Source organism: Labeo rohita, unplaced genomic scaffold (assembly GCF_022985175.1).
Source record: "Labeo rohita strain BAU-BD-2019 unplaced genomic scaffold, IGBB_LRoh.1.0 scaffold_54, whole genome shotgun sequence".
NCBI classification, from domain to species: domain Eukaryota; kingdom Metazoa; phylum Chordata; class Actinopteri; order Cypriniformes; family Cyprinidae; genus Labeo; species Labeo rohita.
In genome coordinates, this window is record NW_026129462.1 from 48,993 (window position 1) to 61,400 (window position 12,408).

General features: G+C 37.1%; 1 protein-coding gene and 1 pseudogene across 1 annotated transcript; both read right to left on the reverse strand.

Moving 5' to 3' along the window:
* Nucleotides 1-651: 651 nt before the first annotated feature.
* On the reverse strand, nt 652-1,671 carry LOC127161068 (gastrula zinc finger protein XlCGF8.2DB-like; annotated as a pseudogene).
* Nucleotides 1,672-1,823: 152 nt separating this feature from the next.
* LOC127161069 (gastrula zinc finger protein XlCGF57.1-like) lies at nt 1,824-10,270 on the reverse strand. The gene is made up of 7 exons (XM_051103707.1): nt 10,261-10,270; nt 9,038-9,318; nt 7,089-7,550; nt 6,663-6,920; nt 2,757-2,900; nt 2,070-2,586; nt 1,824-1,837 (listed from the first exon to the last, which is right to left on the reverse strand). The coding sequence occupies exons 1-7, from the start codon at nt 10,268-10,270 to the stop codon at nt 1,824-1,826; spliced, it is 1,686 nt and encodes a 561-aa protein (XP_050959664.1).
* Between the last annotated feature and the right edge of the window lie 2,138 nt (nt 10,271-12,408).

Sequence of the window (12,408 nt, forward strand, 5' to 3'; positions counted from 1 at the left end):
TCTAGTAAGAATGCAACAACATGAACATTTTGGCAGAGACACAGAAATCTTTATATACGGAAGCCAATAACTGATATATATCCAAATCCAAATGCTGATGTCATTTTTTTGAGAGACTGATTACAAAATCAAAAGGCTTACCTTTAAGGGCCACATCCCAAACACTTAAATCAAACATATCCAGTACAGTAGCCTAGTATCTATTGCCTTAAATGGATGTTTTCCCCATAACAATGCATTAAACCAAATTGACATCTTTTTTTCACAGTAGTGTTCTCATTATAATTTCACATAGTCTAATAGAATATATGACAGATCTGCGCTGCACATGTTGCACTTAACTGTATTTTCCTTTTTGAAGTGATTCCAATTAGATTTCAAGCAATTTAAAACCATCAGTGTGCATCTGAAGTGTCTCAGGTTAAGGAAATAATCCATTATTTTTCATAAAGAAAAGACAACAACTCAACCCTTGAATAAAACACGAAAGACTTTTGATTGACAGAGTGAAAGAACTTTATTGATAAAAGCAAACAAACACATATGGCAAATAGAAGGACGCCCCACACTCAAAACACACTGGATCTCTTAGTCATATGATCAAATATTGAGAAACTCTTTCCACACAATGAAATGTTTTGCAAAACATTGTCATTTGTGATGATTCTCCCCATAATAGATTTTTATGTGTTCCTTAAGGTGTGATTTTTGTCTGAAACTTTTCCCACATTGATCACATGTGTAGGGTTTCTCTCCAGTGTGGATCCTCTCATGTTTTTTCAGGTTTCCTGACCGACTGAATCTCTTGTCACAGTGTGAACACTTGTAAGGTTTTTCTCCAGTGTGGATCATCTGGTGCTGTTTCAATTGTTGAGCTGTAGTAAAAGTCTTCTCACACTCAAAGCACATATGATCTCTCACATCAGTGTGTATCTTCTAATGCAATGTTAAATTTTTCAGATGTAAAAAACTATTTCCACATAAAGAACATGAATGATGCTCCTTCTCTGAATGAACTTTCAGGTGCCTCTTCAGGTATGAAGCCATCGAAAATGTTTTTCCACACTGATCACATTCATGCAGTTTCTCTCCTGAGTGGATATTCATGTGTTTTTTAAGGTTTGATGAGTGTCTGAAACTCTTCCCACACTGATCACATGTGAACGGTTTCTCTCCAGTGTGGATCCTCATATGAACCTGGAGATTCTTCTTGCTTGTCAAACTCGTTCCACACTGAGTGCAGGTGAAACTTTTCTTGTAAGGTTTCTCTCCAGTGTGAATCAGCTGGTGCTGTTTCAATTCTCCAGCTGTAGTAAAAGTTTTCTCACACTCAAAGCACATATGATCTCTCACACCAGTGTGTCTCTTCTGGTGAACTTTTAAACTCTGCAGGTGTGAAAAACTCTTTCCACATACAGAACATGAAAGTGGTTTCTCCTTCGAATGAACTTTCAGGTGCTTCTTCAGGTTTAAAGCCCATAAAAATGTTTTCTCACACTGATCACATTCGTACGGTTTCTCTGCAGTGTGGATGTTCATGTGAACTTTGAGACTCTTCTTGCATGTCAAACTCTTTCCACACTGAGTGCAGGTGACATTTTTCTTGTCTCTTCTTTTCAGTAAAGAAATACTCTCAGTCTGTGAGTGAGTTTTTTTCTCCGGTTTTGACATGATGATGTTTCTCCTCCATGAGATCTGAAATTAAAGTTAAAAAAGGTTAAAATATAGCAGACAATGGCTACACCAAATGGGTGGTTTGGGGGGTGTTGGGGGGTTGGCTGAATGGGCGACGCCGACGCCGACACTGTGAACTCAAGTAAATGTTAGGCGCATGACACTAAAATAAGGAAACAACAAAAGAACCAAAACACAAATTATATTATACTAAAAAACATTTATTTTTTCCTTCTTAGCCTGGACAAGGGTTTCACAAACACACACACACGCAAACGCCAGGGAGGGAAACTGAAAAACATTCATTTTCTTTAATGAAAAACATACTGAAAAATAGTATGTTTTACTGAAAAACATTCTTTTTTTTTTCTTCTTAGCCTGGACAAGGGTTTCACAAGCTCGCTTTCGTTGTTTGGCCGCATGCCTCCTTCTGGCCAGAGCCTCCTCTTCTGCCTTGGTTCTTATGGCTGCGGCAGCGCTTGAGGATGGCTGGCAGTCGAACACCCTCCGTCTCTCCATCTCCTTCAAGGCTGCTTGCTTTCTTAAAGCTTTGTCCTTACTTCCAGCCGACAGGATGTTTTGACACATCTTCTGATTCACTGGCCCATACTTTATGTTTTCTCTATTGAACATTTCTACTGCAGTCTTCTTTTGGGTCAGCATGGTGTGTTTCACAGTTTGGATGGCACTCAGAGTGCTGATGCTCATGCTGCCACTTTTTGAGTCAATGATTTCTGACATGTAACTGAAAGATGACTCAATCAGTGGCCCATGGAACACAGACAATGCTGTCTGTGCTGTTTTGGTGAGTGCTGGGTACCTTCCTGTATCAGAAACATCTGCCCACCAGCTGACAGCATCTTCTCCATTAGTGAATGTTGGCAGGCTCTGGTCCACACCATACTGGAGAATCTAAGGCAAGATAAGAACTATTTAATTATCCCACCAGGGACATTAACCTCCACAGAAGCAAGATATAGGGTTAAAAATTAAACAACAACAGTAAACATCAAAAGCATCCATACACAAGACTCACAAACACATTACATACTAATAATAGGGACGTGCATTATTCAGCTAACCTCTTGCTGAACATCTACATCAGCAGGGAGAAACTTGCTTAGCAAGTGCCCCCTTGCAATAGGGTCAACAGCAGACAGGCACTGCAGGGTCATGCTCTCCAGTGGCAGCTTGCTCTGCAAGTATTCCCCACAAGCAATGTTATTCTAAAATGGAAAATGAACACAGGAAAGTTAGCCAATCTCATCGAACCAAGGACTGATTGGTGTTTTCAAGATATAAGGCTACTCTAATTCTGAGCTGCCCTGGGTGGGATTTAACATGAATATTCATTACAAGGCTGTAGCACACAATGCAATGCAAAGATTTCAAATGACAGCTTTGGATGCAAAATGTAGCCCTTTATTATACAGAAATTTGCTGTCGGCGAGTTTGGTGCATTAGCCTTGCACGTTCGCCAGATTCTAAATAGACATTGTTTACAAGTAATGCGGCGCATCCAATGCAACAAGATGTCAAATTGCTTTATGTTACACTGTATTACTCTCGCATCAGCTGTTGTCTAAACAGTCACATCTACCCACATCAACACATCAAAAATGCTTTAAAAGTAGGGCTACATCCAGCTGACTTGAATAACTGCTGCGCACACGACAACCTCCATAACGTGTCGTTAATCAGGGTAGCTCAGAATTGGAGTAGTAGCCAGAACTCAGGGCAGAGCACCTGGCTTAAGTTAGGGGCTAATGTAAGGTTACAACCTAAGTTGGCTATCTGAAATACTATATACTTACGTAGCAAGCTAAATGGTTAACTTTAGTTAGCAAGACGGTCAGACAATGCAGGAATTAACATTACAACTAGCTAATAATGTTAGATGGCTAGAAAATTTGCTATCTTGCTAACGGAAATTCCAGCATTGGATCCGCTTGTATTGCTTGCTATTAAGCATTTTGCTGGAAGCATAGGCTAACTGTATGAAAAAAAAAAAAAAAAACGCTAGCTGACGTTATTTGATTTAAGCAAACAAATATCTGTTGTTTAGCTCCAAAAAGACTGACTTACCTTGAATTCAATTTCCATCAGAGTTTCCAAATTAGGTCAGGTGTCTCTTGACAGGCGCGAACACAGATGGCAGTGTGTTTCAAGATCCTGAAGCAAGCGCTGAGATTCCGATTGGTCCAGAAAAAATGTCATTTATAAGAATTGTCCAATAATGGCCTACATGGCACGCAAGCCCACCCCCACCCCCACCTCCCTCTCTTGACAGGCGCGAGCACAGTTGAGATTCCGATCGGCCCAGATGTCAATTAACGCAAGACCCCCAAAAAACTCTCCGGTTCTACACGATTCACGTTAATGACCCAATTGACAATGAAAACGGCGATTGTCGCCGAAAAGCGACAAGTTTGCAGGTATGGATAATACTGATGAATCTCAGACTATAAACACTCGTTAATAAACGCTAATTTTTATTAACTATTATAATTTGTCCATAGCAATTTGTTCGCTAACATTTTACCAAAAATGTTGACTGAACTGTGCAAAGTGTCTTTTACAATTAATCGAAATAGCGCGAACTGCTCACCTCAGAAAACACCACACTGAATGAAGGGAGCGCGCTGGTGGTGACGTCATCACTGCGAGGTGAAATCAACGGTAGATTTATTAAAAAACAAGCGCCAAATTATTATTTAAAACAATCATTTATCAGTTTTTTTTTTTTTTTTTTTTTTTGTAATCAATAAAAGAACATATCAAACAAAATAAAGAAAAAACAGTTATGGGTGTTACACAGCCATCTCATTAAATCTCACTCATGTGTGGGATGAAACATTTTATTAGGCATTTAAAAAAACTTTGTTGATAAATTGAAAAAAATGGGAAGCCTCAGAAGTTTGCACATTATTTCATGGCTTTTAGAGTAAAATTGCGAAATATTGCGAAGCAAATACAAAAATAAGTAAAAGTGGAAATAAAAGAGACCTTCATTGCTGATAGTAAAGAAAAAATCTCAAGTGCAGTGAAGAAGGCTAGTTGCAAACATTATATCTTGTGTGTGTGTGTGTGTGTGTGTTTTATGTTGCATGTTGTTTCTAATTAGGATAGATTTTATTGCTTGTCGCATTATTGTCTCACAAGCATCAGACCTGAAAATGCTGGATCTGGATTTACCTTACAATGTAGCCTACAAAACAGTCGGTTTAGCAACACAGCAATAATACTACACATGGTACACACAAAACCCACGCTATTAATACCAAAGTCCTCTGAGGTGATAAATGACACACAATATGGCGCCTATCACGTTTGTATGAATCAAGAGAGCCCGAACACAGCTTTAGGTGTTTTATAGGTGTGTACAATTGTCTTTCCAAACTAGTGTATGCAGCAAGGGTCCATATGGAAAATCAAACTCATTAATTATTTATTAATACCAGAAAATGAGCTTAATAATAAGGTAAATGTAATGTTGTACATGTGCTCTGCTGAAGTCATTAAAATACACACAGCAGGAGGCGCTCGACTTAACAAATGTAATAAAACATGGAAGACTTTTGATCCGCGAAGTGAAAGAACTTTATTGATAAAAGCAAACAAACACATATGGCAAATAGATATTCGCCCCACACTCAAAACACACTGAATCTCTTACACTAGTCAAATGATCAAATATTGAGAAACTCTTTCCACACAATGAAATGTTTTGCCTAACATTGTCATTTGTGTTCATTCTTCCTACAGTAGATTTTTACGTGTTCCTTAAGGTGTGATTTTTGTTTGAAACTTTTCCTGCATTGATCACGAGTAGGGGTGGGACGATACAGGTAACTCACGATTCAATTCTGTGGCGATATGTGGCCCACGATAATGATAATATCACGATTTGCGATATCTACGATATTCAATAATAATTGGAAGGAATTTCATCAACGATATATCACAATATATGTGACTGAAAAAGAAAAATAAGGAATAAGGAAATAATAAGGAAATCTGATGCATTTATTAATGCCAACATTTCCAACATTGTGCAAAGAAATATGCATTTGCATAATAACTTACTGCCTCCTGGTCTTAAATGTAAACACTGTACAGCTAGACAGATAAACATTTATTACATTACACGCTGTAAGGGCGAAGGTCCTTGCAAATAAATTCGGCGATGGACTTAGTGATACTCTCTGACCTCGCCGACCCAAAGGGGAGCTTTGCTTTGAACGCAGTAGTGATTGTCAGCTGACTTGGTTTACCCTCATTATCACCTGAGAGTAGTTCACCGTGATAGCGAACGAGGTGCATTTGCAGATTCGTAGTGTTGCTGTTATATTTTATCTTTGCAAAGCAGTTCTTGCAGATTGCATAGTCTTTGTCCAGTGCCTTTCCGTCGACTGTCTCGTAAAACCCAAAGTGTCTCCACACTTTAGAGTGGAAACTAGCGGGTGGGTCTTTGATTTGTTTTTTATTATTTTCCGCCATTGTTTGCGCTTCTTCTCTGTTGTTGTTAGTTAACTTGTGTTCTTCACCGGCCGCTGTTTGCGCCACTTTACCCCTATTTACTCGAACAGGGTCCCCCGCAAACAGAATGGTAGATATTGGGTAGTGACAGTGACACTGACAACGGGTAAATTAATCATTTTGTGTTGTAATAAAATATTGATATTGGCTGTTAGTGTATCGATTATTTATTGCGACAGAGAACACAACAATATATTGTAATATCGATTTTTTTTCCCACCCCTAATCACGAGTACGGTTTCTCATTTGGTGTGAATAATCTGGTGCAGTTTTAAATGTTCAGATGAAATAAATATAAAAATAATATATAAAAAAATATAGTTTTCTCACACTCAAAGCACAGAATTTTTCACACCAGCATGTATCTTCTGATGTGCCTTTAATTTTTGTAAACGTGAAAAATTCTTTCCACATACAGAACATGAATGTGGTTTCTGCTTTGAATGAACCAGCATGTGGTTCTTCAGGCTTGAAGCCCACGAAAATGTTTTGCCGCAGTGATCACATGTGAATGGTTTCTCTCCAGTATGAACTCTCATATGCACTCTGAAGTTTCCTTTATCTGAGAAACTCTTCCCACATTGATCACATGTGTAGGGTTTCTCTCCAGTGTGGATCCTCTCATGTAATTTCAGGATTTCTGACCGACTGAATCTCTTGTCGCAGTGTGAACACTTGTAAGGTTTTTCTCCAGTGTGGATCCTCTGGTGCACTTTCAGTTGTTGAGCTGTAGTAAAAGTCTTCTCACACTCAAAGCACAAATGATCTCCCACACCAGTGTGTATCTTCTGATGCAATGTTAAACTTTTCAGATGTAAAAAACTCTTTCCACATACAGAACATGAATGTAGTTTCTGCTTTGAATGAACCAGCATGTGGTTCTTCAGGCTTGAAGCCCACGAAAATGTTTTGCCGCAGTGATCACATGTGTGTGGTTTCTCTCCAGTGTGGATGTTCATGTGTTTTTTAAGGTATGATGATAGTGTGAAACTCTTCCCACACTGATCACATGTGTAGGGTTTCTCTCCAGTGTGGATCCTCTCATGTAATTTCAGGATTTCTGACCGACTGAATCTCTTGTCGCATTGTGAACACTTGTAAGGTTTCTCTCCAGTGTGGACCCTCTGGTGCACTTTCAAATGTTGAGCTGTAGTAAAAGTCTTCTCACACTCAAAGCACAAATGATCTCCCACACCAGTGTGTATCTTCTGATGCAATGTTAAACTTTTCAGATGTAAAAAACTCTTTCCACATAAAGAACATGAATGTTGCTCCTGCTCTGAGTGAACTTTCAGGTGCCTCTTCAGGTATGAAGCCATCGAAAATGTTTTTCCACACTGTTAGACATTTCAAAGGGTTTTTACAGTAACTTACTGGCAACACTGTTGCCAGTAAGTTACTGCAATTAGAATTTACAGTAGCAAACCGTATTTAATTTACAGTTGCAAACTGTAGCTGTTTTACAGCCAAATACTATTAAAAAGATCTGATTCAACATCTATAAAGAATCTATAGGCAACAGAAACATAATGAAGAATAATGAAGACATGCAGCCAAAGAATACACAGCCATCTGCAAAACCCAGGTGCTGCTCCAAAACGTGGCCACCACCTTTGCTTACCATCCACTTTGTTAATGACAGAAATATCTTCTCTGAAAAACAAGTAGAAGAAATGGCACACTTTTAAAAGGCAAACCCCATACAGAATACACAAACTTCTCAAAACCATAGTTGTTCTCTTACCATGAACTGTCAGTCTCAGCGTGGTTGGCATGCTCATGTCTTTCTTGATGCTTCACTGCAGTTGCCTTTAAAACACAAACACAACAAAATGCAGTAAATCTTAAATTCCATTAATAATTATAACAAACTAATTCTAAAACTAGAAATACAGCTAACAGTTAGCTATATAACTTGTCTAACCTAGCTAACATAGGATTTTTTTTTCTCAATAGGCTATTGGCCAACATTATACTAACACGTGAACAAAATTTCTCATTAGTTAACCTAATGTTAATATAGGATAAGTGTTGCTTGTTGAAATTATTTTAATTCAGTAACTTAATTAAATAAGCTGACAAAAACCGTTTGAAACGACAGCGCACTTTACTATAGTAAAGTTTGTAACCGCCATGTTGACGGGTAACGTTAAATATTACTATGTTAAACTGGTGTGCAAAAATCTGACAAACACTCAGACAAACGTATATATATTTTTACCTTACTTGCTGGTCTTAATCTCTCGTAAATTGCATCGACACACAGCGCGGATGTTGTCCGGAACTCCTCCGCTCTCGCGGGTTCATCCCCGGGCAAATGAGTAGCGCGGCGCAGCGTGACTCGACAAAAGACAATATAGAACTCATGAAATATACAATCTACAGTGGATGCTTACAGTACAGTAATGCCCCGGTATATTTCTGACTTACAGATGTACTTCAAGCGCTCGCGCTGTGTCTGACATGAAAGACAAACGGATTTTCCAGTCATTAAAAGCGATGCAACACATCCAGTGTTGTCCGTCCCAAGCTGTTGCGGCGTTGTAGACACTGTGTAGGGCAAATCTTGTCAGTCCAAATATAATAAATTAGGAAAATAAAACGACCTCAATAGAACGCCACCAATGAGAACGTTACAGCAAATACAGTAGTATACTGCAATTTTAAAAAATACAGTAAGTCTCTGTATTTGGGGTCTGACGTCACAGAAAATTCCCATAATGCAATGGTTATTACAGTTATTTACTGCAAAGGGAATTTGCAGTATTATACTGGGTGATATACAGTTAATAACTGTAGAAATTACAGAAATGTCTAACAGTGCACACTGATCACATTCATGCAGTTTCTCTCCAGTGTGGATGTTCATGTGTGTTTTAAGGGATGATGATTGTGTGAAACTCTTCCCACACTGATCACATGTGAACGGTTTCTCTCCAGTGTGGATCCTCATGTGAATGTTGAGACCCTTCTTGTATGTCAAACTCTTTCCACACTGAGTGCAGGTGAAACTTTTCTTGTCTCTTTTCAGTAAAGAAACTCTTTCAGTCTGTGAGCAAGTTTTCTTTACAGTTTTGACATGATGATGTTTCTCCTCCATAAGATCTGAAATTAAAGTTAAGAAAGGTTACAATATAGCAGACAACAGCTACACCAAATTATGATAATTTTGACACATTTTTACAAAATAAGATAAAATGATCTACATTAAAAAAATTACATTATTCGATGATTGATCAACTCCACAATTATAGTATTATAATATAAACACAGTAATAGCATTATACTGTAATAAAAACTGTAATTAATAACTATTTTAAACTAATTAACTAACCAATATTTTCACACAACACTGTTCCAGCACAATTTTCATTCAATTTCTTGGTTTTTAAAACAAAAGCTTTTTTAATGGCAACACCCAGGAGCTGAGCTCATTCGAACATTTGAGTTTCAGTCCATATTTTGTACCCTGGAGAAAGAAAGTCTCCCCTATATTATTTATTGGAAGTTTTCCTTTATTTTTTAGTACTCTAAAGGTATTTTACTATAAACACTAAAAATGATAAACTCCTTTATATCCGTATTGTTCTTACTGATCTATTTATAATGACTGAATTGCTCATCGTGTTCTAAACTGTCGTTAGGCAGTGAAGCCACCGGAAGTGTTCGATCCGCCTGACTCCCAGCCAAACCGCTGACCTAAAATCACCCGATATTAAGCGTATCAGTCACACAGGACTAGTTTTTATAATATGTGTATGTAAATTAATTTTTACTTAAAATGTTATTTGCTTCTTTTCGGACAGGATAAGCGATGTTTTGAAATCGTTCAGGTGGGCAGCTGCCACTTGCCGACACAGTTAACTGATCCAACACAAAATATATTTCTTTATGTAAGGAATTATGCAGGACATATTAAACATGAACGTATATCTGGTATATGAAATTGATTTGAATATACAATAAACAATACACAAGCTTCTTACTATATTGATATGCTGTATTGAAATTCAAATCTTGGAAAGCTCGATGTATTTAAATCCGTACCATACGTCATTAGTCCAAGTTATGATGTGTATATTTTAATGTCCCTAATTGAGAAACATCAATTTCAAACTCTTAAAGATCGCGCAAATTCTATTATATTAAGTGCCTTACATTATCGTACTATAACTCTACCTGATTTTGCCCAATTTCGTCAATGAAACAAAGTCACAGCTGAGCCGCATCTCTATTCAAACACAGCTGTGTCCCGTTTATAAATGAACGTGCGTTTTTAAACGAGTCATTGATTCAATTACACATTCGTAAAGAGAGTCGCTTTCTTCATTTCTGAATGAATGATTCACTGATAAAATACCGCCATCTGCTGACAGTTTTAGTTTCATTTTAATTTTATCTTTTATTATTTTATTTAAATCATTGGATATGTCTATATTCAGAATGTTATATTTGACATTTTTGTATTTTTAACATTTATCTCAGCATGAATGGTATGTAGGCTGAATTAAGAAACGTTTAAATCATTACCTGCTTCAAAATGATGTGAACGAAATCATCATTGAAACATGCAATTAGCCTGTACGAATAAAAACACTATAACAGCATAAACAGTGATTAATTGTAAGGCAAATTACATGTATACAAAGCAAAAATGTTTATTCAGATTTCAGAATGAGCATTTTGTCATTTGTAAACATGGTGAACGTCCGATGTTTATCATGTTCCTCTGCTGTTCGCTCCTGTAATGTATATGAACGTAACTTTTTAATAAGCAGAGGGAATTCCGGACATTACACAATAACCGTTTACATGCTTAGGACGTTTGCGTTGTGAGAATGTACAGTGAGACGTCAGATATGAAAACGCTGACTTGTTATGTGATGTTTTCTCATTAAAATCGTATAATTTCCTATTCATTCAATAGAATGTTTGCGAATACTAGGGAATAGCAATATGGCGGCGCAGTGGCTTCACTTCTATTACGTCATGAGCTATCCAGTTCTCTATTATAGATCAGTGATTGTACTGATGGGAATATTCCAGCATTTATTGCTGAACTGCAGTGGGAGGAGCTTCACTGAAGGTGTGATTGTTGTGGGAGGAGTTTCACTGAATGAGAAGCAGATCTGCCTAAATTAAAATTAAGATAAATCAGCTATTACACTATTTGTTTAACAATTTACACATTTTAAATATTAATGTTCACCCATCTATCCATCTAGCAATTACATAATGTAATTAACCACAAAGCGTTTCATACTAATTCACAACTCTTTTTATTTATTTACATATTTAAATCCCTACATTTATATAACCTCTAAATTTGCAAGACAAATAAACTGCCAGTTGAGTTTAATGGAACAATTTGTTTTGATATGTTTTAGTTTTAGCATAGTTTTTCACAGATTCATTAAATAAATGCTGTTAGTATACTTTATAATGCCACAATAACTGATTGTGTCGTTTGCTTAAGTCTGTTGACACCAATACAATGAGCTTAATGGGCCAATTCATGGATCGGAAGTCATCAGCATAATGAATGAGGTGAAAACAGGATCTATTATCATGAAAGAGAATTTCCAGCAGCTCTGATAATATTGATGAGCCTCAGACTATAAACAGTCAATAAACAAGCCATTTCCCGGAACTTCCCCTGCAGGTTATTTTTATTTTTATATTTTATTTTTACAACCTAATGTTCCCTGCAGGCTATTTTATTTTTTATTTTTATTTTTTGGTTTAATTTTATAACCTAAAAACAACCTTCCCAAAACCCCTTGCAGGTTATTTTAAAGTTTTATTTTTATGACCTACGGTTCTTGAACGATTCGTTCATTTTGAACTAATCAATTCTCTTTCCGGCTCAGACTGCAGGTTAAGCTCATAGGGCTGTCACGTGCTGAACGAACGACCCGAAAACTTGTCAGATAAGAGGTGAGGTGAGCTAATCATAGACTAAAGACCCAGGTAAACAATGAATTAATCTTTTCAGTTTCTTATAGCGTTATAGTGTTGTTTTGTTTGTAGTGTGATCAGCGTTTGTGTGAGCAGTAGATGTGGTAGGGATGTAACACGTAACATTTTAATTATACTTTGCTAAAATGAACGAAATGACTCGAAAAAAAGATTCGTTCATTTTTCTGAACAACACTCAAAGGTCCGAGTCGGTAAAATGATCCGAACTTCCCATCG

What these genes read in the sequence shown, in the direction of transcription:
- LOC127161069 (XM_051103707.1), bottom strand. An exon ending in GCCTGAAGAACCACATGCTG is followed by an intron (nt 2,901 to 6,662) that starts GTTCATTCAAAG and finishes TTTCCATTTTAG; the next exon opens with AATAACATTGCTTGTGGGGA. An exon ending in ATGTAGATGTTCAGCAAGAG is followed by an intron (nt 2,587 to 2,756) that starts GTTAGCTGAATA and finishes ATCTTGCCTTAG; the next exon opens with ATTCTCCAGTATGGTGTGGA.